This window comes from Hyperolius riggenbachi, chromosome 3 (genome assembly GCF_040937935.1).
Source record: "Hyperolius riggenbachi isolate aHypRig1 chromosome 3, aHypRig1.pri, whole genome shotgun sequence".
Lineage (NCBI taxonomy): Eukaryota > Metazoa > Chordata > Amphibia > Anura > Hyperoliidae > Hyperolius > Hyperolius riggenbachi.
In genome coordinates, this window is record NC_090648.1 from 320,440,901 (window position 1) to 320,454,896 (window position 13,996).

Sequence of the window (13,996 nt, forward strand, 5' to 3'; positions counted from 1 at the left end):
GCTCAGATGCTGTAAGTTGGACGGCAGACCTTATAGCGGAGACTTAGTCTGTGAAGAAATGGGCAAATTGGTCACAGAGGTCCTTTGAAGACTCGATATTAAGTTTTTGACATGCTGGGTTTTGCATAGTTTTTCCACTGTGCGGAACAGTTGGGCTGGTTTGTTAACTGCATTTGCAATCTCTTGTGATAGAAAGGATGATTTTTTTTCCCGTGATTACCTTTTGGTAGCTCTTCAAGTGGAAGATTAAGGCATGTTTGTCTTCTGGGGACTGAGATTTGCGCCACAGCCTCTCAAGTTTTCGGCCTTGTCTTTTCAGCTCTTTTATAGCGTTATCAAACCACTGTGCATGATGGTGTGGAGTAAGATATTTGGTGCGCAGAGGAGCAATGGTCTCAAAGGTGGAGGACACGCATTTGTTGTATTTAAACACCAGAGTATCAGGGTCCAAGCTGGAGTCAGTCAATTCATCAAAGCTAAGGTTATCTCGGATATGTTGAGGTGTTAGCCCTTTTAAGCGGCGATATTTTATTTGATTCTTGACCTGGTGTTTGACGGCTGGTATTGAGAGGGAGAAGTGGATAGTGTGATGGTCTGACCAGGCAACCTGATTAATTTCCACATTGGCTATTGACAGCCCAGTATGGAATATAAGGTCCAGAGTGTGACCTTTCCTGTGAGTAGCAGAGCTGATTGATTGGAGGAAGCCCAGTTCATGTAAGGCACGAGGTAGCTCTTTTCCAAATTGTGAAGAGGAGTCGTCCAGATGCACCAAAATCTCAAGATGCATGAGCAAGTGGATCATGGTATTTCCACTGAAGATGTTTATAAATTTGTGCAGATGTCTTTGTAAATCAGACACTGCAAGTGAGGTATGGATTGGTGTTGGTCATGGAGCAGATCAGACACTATGCCCCAAGTCCCAATTTACAATGCAAACTTCTCCAGATCCAGACAAGGCACATTTGAACATCTTTGATGGGACTGTGTTGAAAGTAAAATGTTTTAAAAAATAAAGCAAATTATTTATAGTCCCTCTCTCCCTCTCTCCCTCTCCCTGATCTCATGAATTTTTGGATGCCAGACTTGCCTCTGAGACATGGTTTCTTTGAGGTCTTGCATGGGAATGTTTATGGATTCACAGATTGTGTAATCTTAGCTTCTGCCTCTGTCTTGTCCTTTTTGAATTATGTTTTTTCCACGCATCAAGGTCTTCTGCATTGAATTTTCTCTTCACACAATGCAGTCAGAATTTGAAGTTTAATTTACTGGTGACTTTCCAGTGAGCAATTGGATTTTGAATACTGACTAGATCTTCTTACAATCCAGGGAATTCTAATTGATTTTTACCTAAACTGCAATTGAAAGCACCAGTTTTTCAGTACATAACATTTTTTTGTTAGTCTAGTTCTCCCAGCTGTAAGTTGCTTTGTCCATCCACAGCCTTGAGAATTGAGTCCCCATGGCCACGAAATGTTGGCATTTCCTTTGTGATGGATATTTCTTGGCTTTTTATTTTTTTTTTTTTGACCTTCTGCAGCCATGCATCCCAGATCCCCAGGTGAGGCATGGGTGCAGATTGTTCTACCATTATTATGGGAAAACACTGTAGCCTTTATTATGCTGATCATTGTTGGAATAGCAATGGCTCTGCACTTTAGTATCTTGACCATATTTGCTATAGCTTTCCTCCTGAGAAGCAAACCTCTTCTAATTTTATGGATGCAGTCACCATTTACAAAGATCACCAAGACAAAAGAATCACTGTATCCACTTTGTCTCCACCTACTTGCACATCAGTGGCGAGCTATGAGCCTCAGTGCAAGTTTTACATGGGGCCCCCGCCAAGCACTCTATACGTAACAATTGATATGGAGCAACAAAACCTGCCAAGGTCATCTACTGTATTAGAGGTGCAAGAAGGAGATGAGGAACAGTTTGATTACTATTATTCAAAGCATCTATAGAAGTGATTATTCCCACCACAGGGCCAATAAACAGCTTATACTTTGATTTAGATGGGGCCCCTCTGGACCAAGGGCCCTGATTCGGTCGCTACCTCTGCAACCCCTATTGCTACACCACTGTTGCACATGATTAACACAGGAGAAGTTAACATAATCTTAAGCTAAGAAGTAAGCCAGCTTTTGCACCTCTTTCACATCATAAATAGGCTCTTTAAAGCTAGGTACCCACGTGAAGACTGCAGAAGATGGACTGGGGAACTTCCGGCGACCCAACTAAAGCTTGTTCGAACAATTGGCACACAATGGGTGTAACGTGATCGTGGTACTTTTGCATGGAAGTCTGACTATTGTTTACGATGAGTGATTGCCACGGGTGGCCATGTCGTTCAACATCATTAACAATCATTAACATAAACAATGCTGTGAAAAATCACGTCTGTATGGGCCTTTTCTCTTCCTCATTTTCAGACTCCAGAGTTGTATGATCTGCATCTGATTTTTAGCTACATCACTGATTTCATCTACATAAACATTCTGCATTATATATTCACTATACTAAATTTGACAGTTGACAAACCACTTCACCTCACTTCTTTCTAAATCTTGAGCCATTCACGTATACCAGGTTCAGATTTTAAAAATTGCTACTTTGTTTTCTGAGTGATTCCTCGAGAGGCAGTTTGAGATAACCTGGCATTTCCATTCCTCCAAGGACTTGACATGGCTTGTTATGATCCGCAGTAGTAATACATAAAACAAATGTAATATGTAAAGAATTATTTTAAGGACCATTCCCGCAAGAAAAGTAAGCAGTTCAAATCTGACAGAACCGACAGGTTTTGGGCTAGTCCATCTCCTCATGAGTGATTCTCAGGGTTTTCTTTGTTGTCAAAAGCATTTCCCAAATGGCAGTTGGAAAGTCTGACAAAGTAGTGTGTAAATCAAAAATTTAAAATTTGTTACAGCTGATGCAAATCCTAAAATAAATCTGCACTTTCTACTTCCTGATTCATAGAAGCAGACATTTTGTTAACCTCTAGTGCTTTCAAATGGCCTTATCTGTGTAGGTGCCCTCCGTATAGGTAGTTAGCTATAGGTGCCCCAGTATAGGAAGTCAGGTGTAGGTGATCTCTGTATAGGTAACCAGCTATAGGTGCCACCTGTATAGGAAGCCAATGTGTAGGTGCCCTCAAGTATAGGTAGCCAAGCATAGTATATTTACCCCAGTATAGGTAGCTAGTATAGCTGCCCCCAGAATAGGTAGTATACTTGCTGCAGAATAGGTAGCTAGTATAGTTGCCCCAGTATAGGTAGCTAATCTAGTTGCCCCCAGTACAGATAGTATAGTTGCCCCAGTATAGGTTGCTAGTATAGTTAGCCCAGTATAGGTAGCTAATATAGTTACCCCCAGAATAGGTAGTAGTTTCGCCAGTATAGGTAGTTTAGTATAGTTGCCCCGAGTCCTCCCCTTCTGCGCTCCCCCCTCCAGATAGTGTCAGCGGCAGCAGGTGGAGAATTACTCAACTGACCTCCATGTTCCAGACTTCCAGCGCCGACATCACTCTTCTCTCCCTGCTTCTCCCCGCCTCCGCTCTATCTGTAGTTAGAGTAGGGCTACAAGAAAATGGCCGCCAATGTCCACATTTGTGGACATCGGTGGCCATTTTCTTGTAGTTCTGCTCTAATTACAGATGGAGCGGTGGCAGGCAGAGAGACAGAGCGGGGTGGCGAGCAACAACACTTTACTGAGCACCCTTGTAAGCTGGCGTTCAGGTCAAAGACTGGCCATGCATTTATCTGTATTTCTTCAGTCCTGTGCAAGAGCTGGGGATGATCAATTTGTATGCAACTTAAAAATGGACGAATCAAGTCCAACCTAGGTTTAAATTGATCCGTTTTCAAGCTGCTTAAATTTGCATACAAATTTACATAATCCTGCATGAACTCGGAAATATTTGCCTCTCCGTGATCAACCCTAAAGGCGATTTCCTAAAGTAAATGTGTAGTTAAGCGCTTTGAAATTTCAATGATGAGTTTAAAGGGTTACTAAAGGCAAAAAAATAAAAAATTTTAATTTACCTGTGATGTCTTGCAGCTCCCTGGCAATTCTTCAGAGAACCTCCAGCTAGCAGCAGTGATCCCCTCAAAGCTGGCCGGTCATGGTGAGTCGGAAGCTAGCACGCTGATCGCGCTACAGTTGCCTGGAGTGCTATGCACATGTGCAGTAGCTATTTTCACGTACTGTGGATGTGCAGAGGAGGCATGTGGCCAACTTAACAGGGTGTCGCCGTTGCTGGCCGGAGGGTCTCAAAAGGATGGAGCGGGCACAGGATGACTCCAGGGGGTTGCAAGAAGCCCCAGGTAAGTAAAGGCCCATATTCATGGCACACAAATATCTCTCAAAACAGGACTCAGGACGGTTTATGCAACAATTGCTCCGTGAGTAAGCAGCTGCTTGACAGACTGCTGCCAAGCCCCTAGCATGAGAGATCAAACCAATCGCTCACAACTTTTGTAGTGCAAACCGTCTCACAATTTAGAGTTGTTGTGTATGAATGTCTTAAAGACGGACAGCTTGGAAGCAGATGACGATGACCACTTTACAAGTCCGTGGTAGACTGCTCCCATTGTGAGATCACTCAATTTGTTGTCACTTGTGTACAATTGTTGCTGGTGCGAATTGTCCCTCAAAACCGCACGCTGCAATCGTCTGTCTTTAATTCCTGCCTCACAGCTAAAGACATTTGTATGCCGTGTGTATTTACCAACTGATTTGATTTTTTTAAGCCTTTAGATTTCCTTTTAACTTGTTTCTATGTGCAGGTTGCATCATAATATTTTCTCAGCCCATGGTTGGATGTTTGAAATGTACACGGTGCAGGCAGTGTCATTAAACATCTATTTCAGTAAACCACCTGCACTGTTCATTCTTCCTCTTGATCTAAATACAAATCTGCAACGTCAGATTGTCAGTATGTGGCAGATGAACATCTGTAAAGATCAGAGCAAAAGGTATAGTCATATACTCTAATGGGTGTCAGATGAAAAACTGCAGAAACTTCTTGCACTTTACAACACATGTTCATGAGTCTACCACAAAAATAATCAGTGGGTAATCACTGTTGTTGAAAACTAGTCCTTTCAAAAAGCTATTGAAAACAGTCTAGGACACCTAGATGCTTCAGTGCAATACTGGAACAATATTCTGCAGTCAGTTAATAAAAATGTTGAACTCTGGATTCAACTGCACAATGTTATATTTAGTCAAAGAAAAATACTGTATACCAACAGTAACATATTACATCACCTGAGAAACCTGATGGCAAGGATTCAAGAATTGTGCTGCCTCAAGGCCTTATTGATTTTTAGCCATTGAGGAACCAGTTTCCAGCCTGCATCAGGAAACTTCATACATTCTTCTGTACAGAGTATGTGTAACTGAAAACTCAAGATATTGTTTAAAACTGACCTGAACTCAGAACTCTTCTCTGCTCTAATGGATATGCAACAGCATAATAACCTTTAAAAAAAACATTTTTGTTACAGCTTGATACAAATCCTAAAATAATCACTGTTTCTACTTCCTGATTCATGGAAACAGACAAATTGTTAAAAAAGTCAGGGATAAAATCAAAAATTCTTTATTTTTATCTGGTAAACAAGTAATAAGGATACTGACCCGGGAATCCAAAAGTTAAAAAAATCACTTCTTTTTCTTCTCCATAAAACATCATTGTCCAGTTTCCCTAACTCTTATTTGGTACATCTGCCGCACAAAAGAAGTCGCAGGGCATGCTGGGTTGTTTTTTTTATTTATTTTCTTCACTTTCCCCTCAGACCTAAAGAGAAACTCCGACCAAGAATTTAACTGTATCCCAATCAGTAGCTGATACCCCCTTTTACATGACAAATCTATTGCATTTCACAAACAGACCATCGGGGCGCTGTATGACTGATTTTGTGATGAAACCCCTCCCACAAGAAACTCTGGTACCGCGGTACTCTGGGCAAACTGCCACAATAAAACAATAACTATGTAACTATGTACAGAGCAATTAGAGGGCGGGCAAGCTGGTAAATGTACACAGTACGATGCAGAGCAAGTGTGTGTGTGTGGAGGGGTGGGGGGGCCTTGGGGAATTAAGGTGGCCATCTGTTGACTTGGCGATCAACCAACTGTTTTGATAATTACTATCAAATTGAATGAAAATTGGTGCTGCCACAAGCATGCCCAATCGACGATTTGACTGATTTCAGTTGGAAATTGGTCAAATCTTAGATTATGGAAATCTCAGGCCGATGTGGTTGCGTCATCCCTCCAAATGTATTATGTGACCCCCGGTGCCTGTGCAGTTATACTTTACCTGTCCCGCTGTCCTGCAAGTGTCTTTACTGTATTTTCTCAATGGCGCCCCACGTGACTACTGGCATATAGCATGTGGGGCATATGTGTGACGTCATTTGGGCTGAGGCTGCCATGAAAACGGGCCTCTAGTTTGCGTTTTCCCCCCAGGCCGAAAGGTCCCAGTCCTCCCCTGCTGCCAATAAATAACTTAATCAATAAAATATAATTTTTTAAACCTTTGGGCAAGATGGCTGCAATGTAAAGTGCTTCCAGGTCAGTACGCAGTCTCCCTGTACTGCTATGCACAAGAGATGAGCTGAAGTTTTGGAATGTGTGTGTAACGGTCGTGGGACTGGGCCGTCACCAACTGACTGGGGCACTGCCCCGGGCGGACACCCGTGAATGGATAGTCTATGCACAGATAAGCAGGTACTGGTTTAGGGGATCAGACAGGAGAGTGGTGGATTTCAAGCCAGGTCATACACATATAATCAGGTACTGGTTTAGGGGATCAGACAGGAGAGTGGTCAATTTCAAGCCAGGTCATACACATATAATCAGGTACTGGTTTAGGGGATCAGACAGGAGAGTGGTCGATTTCAAGCCAGGTCATACACAGATAATCAGATACAGGACTGACTAAGCACCCAGAGGTTAGCTGGCACCCACGGGGTTGCTGGAGATCGATACAGCACTGTGCACAGCTAAGACTGCGGTCAGAACACTAAATAGTACAGTGAAATCAATACAGAGCTTGCCAGCGAGCCTACTCACAGTAAGCAAACGCTATAACCGGCGTGCGGCCGCGGACCGGAAGTGCCTATATACCCTCCGGCCGCGTCACTTCCGGGTCGCCTGCCGCCTGGACGCATAGTTAGTACGCGTGTCCGTACGCGTCTGACGCATGGACGTACACGTCTGACGCATGGACGTACGCGTGTGACCCATGCGTCCCCTGGAACGCATGCGTACACCCACCGCCGCTGGAGAGGGCGATGTGGAACGCAATCCGGAAGTGCCCGGACCATCGCGGGAACGCGGAATCATCACATTACCCCCCCCCCCCGAGGAGTGACCTCCGGGCACTCTAACCTCGGTTTATTGGGAAATTTGGTATGAAATTCCTGAACAAGTTCCCGGGCATGCACCTGCCGTGCCGGGACCCACCGCCGATCTTCAGGCCCGTATCCCTTCCACTCGATCAAATACTGCAATGAGTTTCTAACCCACCTCGAGTCCAAAATTTTCTCCACTTCAAACTCGGTCTCTCCTTGTACTACCACCGGAGGCGGGGGGGGGGGGGGGGGGTGGCGGAGGCTCGAAAATCCTTTGCTGACTTAAGCAAGGAGACATGAAAGGAATTTCCCACCTTCAAGGACCCCGGTAGCTTGACCCTGTAGGCTACTTTGTTAATTTGTTTTGTTATAGGGAATGGTCCAATGAACCGCGGACCCAACTTCGGTGTTGGCTGCTTCAGTGGGATGTTCTTGGTTGACACCCACACCAGATCCCCTGGACGGAATTCCGGTTCTGTGGACCTAAGCTTGTCAGAAAAGTACTTCTGTTTCCCAGTGGCCTTTTCCAGGTTTCCCCGGACCTTGTTCCACACCTCCACCATCCTTTTCACCCAGTCCTCCACCATAGGAGAATTAGACGGTGGGCCCGACAGGGGAGAAAATTTAGGATTCGAGCCCGTAACCACCTGAAATGGTGACAAGCCCGTAGAGGAACTCACGGAGTTGTTAACAGCGAATTCTGCGAAGGGCAAGTAAGACGCCCATTCCTCCTGATTCCCTGCCACATAGCACCTCAGGTACTATTCCAAGATTTGGTTTACCCTCTCAGTCTGGCCATTCGTCTCAGGGTGGAACCCCGAGGAGAATGATAGTGTGATGCCTAGGCGAGAACAAAACGAACGCCAGAACTGAGAGACAAACTGGACACCACGATCTGAAACAATTCTCTCGGGAGCCCCGTGGAGGCGAAAGATGTTAATAATGAACAGATCAGCCAATTCTTTTGCAGAGGGTAGTTTATTCAACGGAATAAAGTGGGACATCTTACTAAAGCGGTCAACCACTACCCAGATGACCGTATATCCGTTTGAGGCTTGAAAGGGATCGGGAGCGACTGAAGATGACCGCTAATGTGCAGTGCGGGACACTTTGCTTCGGGCACAAATAGGGCAGGAACTGACGAATGCTTTCGCATCTCGAGACAGGGACGGCCACCAAACCCAACGGGATAGAAGTTCCTGGGTCTTTGCTTGTCCAGGATGACCAGCGGCCTTGTCGTCATGGAACTGTTGCAGTACCTTGTATCTCCACTGAGGCGGCACATAAATGCGGTCGACCGGGTTCCCAGGAGGAGCATTACCTTGAAAAGAAGAGAGAAGGCGCGTGAAATCTTCCTCTAGGAGGGGAACGGTCGCTGCAGCTGAAATGCAGTTAGCAGGTATTATAGGCTCAGGGACCTGGCCCTCAGAATTCCCTGGACTAAAGTAACACGACAAGGCATCTGCCTTCACGTTCTTCGAACCTGGTTTGTATGTGATGGTGAACTTAAATCTGGAAAAGAATAACGCCCACCGGGCCTGTCTTGGGCTCAATCTCTTCGCTGACTCGATGTACTCCAGATTCTTGTGATCTGTGTACACCGTGACCGGATACGCTGCCCCCTCTAGCCACTGCCTCCACTCCTCGAGAGCCCACTTAACCCCCAACAACTCCCTGTTTTCGATATCGTAGTTCCGCTCAGCGGAAGAGAACTTCCTTGAGAGGAAAGCACAGGGGTGCAATTTCTCGGGAGTGCCAGCATATTGAGAGAGAACCGCACCAACACCCAGCTTGGATGCGTCGACCTCCACTATGAAGGCCCGTGTAACATCTGGGTGCACTAGGACTGGTGCAGTGCAGAAAGCCTCTTTCAATGCCTTGAAAGCAAGTTGGGCCTGTGCGGACCACCGAGTAGGATCGGCCCCTTTCTTGGTTAAGTCTGTTAGAGGTGCCACTTTGAGAGAAAATCCTTGGATAAATCTCCTGTAAAAGTTGGCGAACCCCAGGAATCTTTGTAGAGCCCTCAAGTTGGTCGGTTGGGGCCAGTTGAGGACTGCTGAGACCTTAGCTGGGTCCATGGTTAGACCCGAACTGGAGATGATGTACCCCAGGAAGGGTACTTGGGATACCTCAAAGGCACATTTCTCGAGCTTGGCGTACAATTGGTGCTCTCTCAATTTCTGCAGTACGGCTCGGACGTGGTTTCGATGCTCAGAGAGGGATGAGGAGTAAATCAGAATGTCATCCAGATAGACTATGACAAATCTCCCCAGAAAATCCCTGAAGACATCATTTACGAACTCCTGGAAGACTGCAGGGGCATTACAAAGCCCGAAGGGCATCACCAGATACTCATAATGCCCCTCATGGGTGTTAAAGGCAGTCTTCCATTCGTCTCCCTGGCGAATTCTGATGAGGTTATAGGCTCCCCGCAAGTCTAATTTAGTGAACACCCGAGCCCCCGAGATCTGCCCAAATAGGTCCTCGATCAGGGGTAAGGGATAGCTGTTCTTTACGGTGACTCTGTTCAGGCCCCTGTAATCTATACAGGGTCGGAGACCCCCGTCCTTCTTCTCCACAAAGAAGAACCCCGCCCCCGCAGGAGAGGTGGAAGGTCGAAGGAACCCTTTTCCTAAATTCTCCTGTATGTATTCCTGCATTGCCACCCTCTCAGGTCCCGTCAGGCTGTACAGATGGCCCCGTGGAGGCATTGCTCCTGGCAAAAGATCGATCAGACAGTCATACGGCCGATGTGGGGGCAGTTCATCTGCCGCCCGCGGGGAGAACACATCTGCAAACTGTCCATAGGCTTCGGGTACCTGCGGTGCCTCCAGCTGGGTGCTGAGGACGGGCAGAACCGCTAGACAGTTTTTGTGACATGAATCAGACCAACTCACTAATTGCCCTGACCGCCAATCCAGAATGGGATTGTGCTGCCTTAGCCAGGGCAACCCCAATACCAGTGGGGTAGAAGGCATACTCAACAGGAAGAATGTGATCTTCTCTGAATGCAGGACCCCTATCTTAAGATGTAGCTCAGGGGTTACCGCTACTGGGGTCAGTAATTGCAACGGGGAGTCGTCAATGGCGGTGACTTGCATAGGCTTACTCAAAGGCAATGAGGGAATGTTTAACTTCCTGGCCAACTCCACATCTAAGAAATTCCCTGCAGCCCCTCTATCTACAAAGGCTTGTCCCGTCATCCCCTTATCCTGCCAGTCTAGGCAGAAAGGTAGTAAGAATCGTGGCCCTTTAGGAGGAATTACCTGCCCGCCTAGATGAACTTCCTCAGATCCACCTAGGCATTGGAGTTTCCCGACTTCTTCTCTGGGCAGTTTGTCACATGTCCCGTTCCTCCACAGTAGAGGCAAAGGCCCTGGGCACGTCTCCATGATTTCTCTGCAGGGGAGAGCTTGGACGAGCCAATCTGCATTGGTTCTTCTGAACTGCCAGGAGGAGTCCCTGTCTCCACCCCTTTTGGAGTCACACTGGTGGCCCCACTCCGTTCTAGCCGCCTTTGGCGTAGCCGCCGATCGACCCTTGATGGCTAGGGTGATGGCATCATCCAGTGTCACTGGAGTTGGATAATTGACCAGATGATCCTTAACTGTCTCCGTCAACCCGTGTATGAACTGGTCTAACAGAGCCGGATCGTTCCACCGGGAGACCACAGGCCACCTCCTGAACTGTGAAGCATAAATCTCCGCAGAATTCTTCCCCTGCCTAAGACCTCGGAGTTTATGGGAGGCTGTAGTAGTAACGTCTGGGTCAGAGTAGAGAACACTCATGGCCTGAAAAAACTCCTCTACAGAGGACAGGGGAGGATGTCCCTGAGGGAGACTAAATGCCCAGGCCTGCGGGTCTCCCTGTAAGAGTGAGATCACCAGGGCCACCCTCTGCGTCTCAGACCCCGAGGCTCTGGGCCTCACATAGAAATACATGTGGCAGGAGTTCATAAAATTACTGAAGGAACCCCGATCTCCAGAGAACTTTTCTGGGAGGGGCAGCTTAGGCTCCGGAAGGTGCTCCACAGGCGCAGGGACTACCGGCTCGCCTGGAGGCGGAGGAGCTGGAGCAGGAGGCGCATTGCCCTCCATATCTATGGCCATATCAAGAGGGGCGGCAGCAGCTTGTGTTTGCACTGCGGCCATGGCGGCCGCTTGGGCTTGCGCCTGGGCTTGGGTGGCAACCTGCGCTTGCGCCAAAGGGGTGACCATCTCGACTAACCCCTTGACCGCTTCGGCCAACTGATCAATCTGCCGCTGCAAATCCTCCATGCCAAGTATGATATGTAATTTGGCCGGTTATAATGTAACGGTCGTGGGACTGGGCCGTCACCAACTGACTGGGGCACTGCCCCGGGCGGACACCCGTGAATGGATAGTCTATGCACAGATAAGCAGGTACTGGTTTAGGGGATCAGACAGGAGAGTGGTCGATTTCAAGCCAGGTCATACACATATAATCAGGTACTGGTTTAGGGGATCAGACAGGAGAGTGGTCAATTTCAAGCCAGGTCATACACATATAATCAGGTACTGGTTTAGGGGATCAGACCAGAGAGTGGTCGATTTCAAGCCAGGTCATACACAGATAATCAGATACAGGACTGACTAAGCACCCAGAGGTTAGCTGGCACCCACGGGGTTGCTGGAGATCGATACAGCACTGTGCACAGCTAAGACTGCGGTCAGAACACTAAATAGTACAGTGAAATCAATACAGAGCTTGCCTTGCCGCCTGGACGCATAGTTAGTACGCGTGTCCGTACGCGTCTGACGCATGGACGTACACGTCTGATGCATGGACGTACGCGTGTGACCCATGCGTCCCCTGGAACGCATGCATACACCTACCGCCGCTGGAGAGGGCGATGTGGAACGCAATCCGGAAGTGCCCGGACCATCGCGGGCACGCGGAATCATCACAGTGTGTCCGTTTCAATCTGGGGACATGGTGAAGAGCAGCTCTGCTGTCAGAAGTTCTGGGGTGTATTTAGAGAGCAAAATTGCTGTTGATGGATTGAAGAGTGCAAACATTCTTATTCCAAACGGGTGTTGTGTTGCTGCTGTTTCTTCAAATAGGAGTTCTAAGTCTTGAAATGATCTACAACTGAAAAAAACAAAACAAAAAAAAACAATTTTTAATTTTTCCATAAAATTGATCTTCTTTTTTGTTGTTGTTTTATATTAGTGAGGATCCACAGCCCCTTTAAGGCGTCCATAAGATTCAACTAAATAGATTTCCCAGTGTTTTTTTTTGTTTTGTTTTTTTGTTTGTTTTTTTATCAAAAATAGTTTGAACTTCATTGCGATACGGGCAAGTGCAAAAACATTGCATATCATTTTGAATGTCATCCAAATTAAACCAAATTCCCCAAACCTGTCCTGTTCACCGCCACCGTTTTTTTTTTTTTTTGTTTGTTTGTTTTTTTTTTCAAGTTTAGAATTGTTAATGTGGAGTTGCTTTCACATTCCGTCTGGTGCCTGAGACTGCCACACCTTATATCACCTTGCTATGGAGGTGATTGGGACTGCAGCAGATAAGACCATTCAAGGATCTGAATGACTTTGAGAGCTGCACTGAGCCTGAGCAGCAGATTATTTTTCCTCACCTTTACCTGAAAAGGATATCCTCTATACATCTAATGTCCCCTTCCAGCATTTGCTGGACTATGTAATGTATACACAGATAGCATTTGTCTGGAATAAATACTTGCTGTATAACTACAAGCCATGAAGGAATTGGGACACATGGTGTTAATTTGCTTTGCTAGACTGCAATTTTGTGTTAGACTGTTAAATAATGTATCACTTAATTCTTTTCAGTAAACTAAGTCTTTTGTTCTTTGATTGGCAGGTTGGTACTGGGGGCACATGACTGTCAATGAGGCCAAAGAAAAACTGCAGGATACTGCAGAAGGTACTTTCCTGGTTAGAGACAGTTCACACATGGACTACCTTTTGACCATCTCTGTAAAGACCTCTGCAGGACCAACAAACCTTCGCATTGAGTATCGAGAGGGGAAATTCAGGTTGGACTCTGTTGTTTGTGTACGCTCCAGATTAAAACAGTTTGAAAGCGTTGTTCACCTTATTGAGTATTATGTTCTGCTATCAAAGAACAAGAAAATAGAAACTGAGACTCTTCCAAACAGGACGGTACACCTTTGGCTTGTTAAGCCACTTTACACATCCACCCCATCACTGCAGCACCTCTGTAGAATGACTGTCAACAAATGCACAAAAAGTATCGATGAACTGCCATTGCCGATGAGACTGAAGGAATACATCACAGAGTACCGGTACCATGTATAGGTTCTTGATTTGCTGTCATTCTCACAGCATGTTAAAATACATTTCCACAAGCGACTTCCAAACTCAACCAAATATGTTTAAATCCACTGTATGCTCTCTGGTGAATATAAGGACTGCACATTTTATTTCATTATAAAAAAAAAGTGGTGATGGAACATTTCAGGCCTTGAGGATCTGGAAAATGGTGGAATCCAGTGTCTATTTTTACTTTTTTCTTCAACTCTCCCTTACCGAAATGCAATATAGGTATCCAGTTATAACGATTCCCACATTATGTATGATTAAAGCAAAATGTTACTTTTTTCCCTAAAA

General features: G+C 46.1%; 1 protein-coding gene across 2 annotated transcripts in view; it reads left to right on the forward strand.

The window, feature by feature from the left end:
- Positions 1-13,996, forward strand: part of SOCS2 (suppressor of cytokine signaling 2) — a 59,782-nt gene extending 45,786 nt beyond the window's left edge. For both annotated transcript variants that reach the window (XM_068272763.1, XM_068272764.1), the window contains one exon: positions 13,227-13,996. In XM_068272763.1, the coding sequence (XP_068128864.1) occupies positions 13,227-13,684 (458 nt within the window). In that variant the 3' untranslated portion in view covers positions 13,685-13,996. The remainder of the gene's footprint in view (positions 1-13,226) is intronic.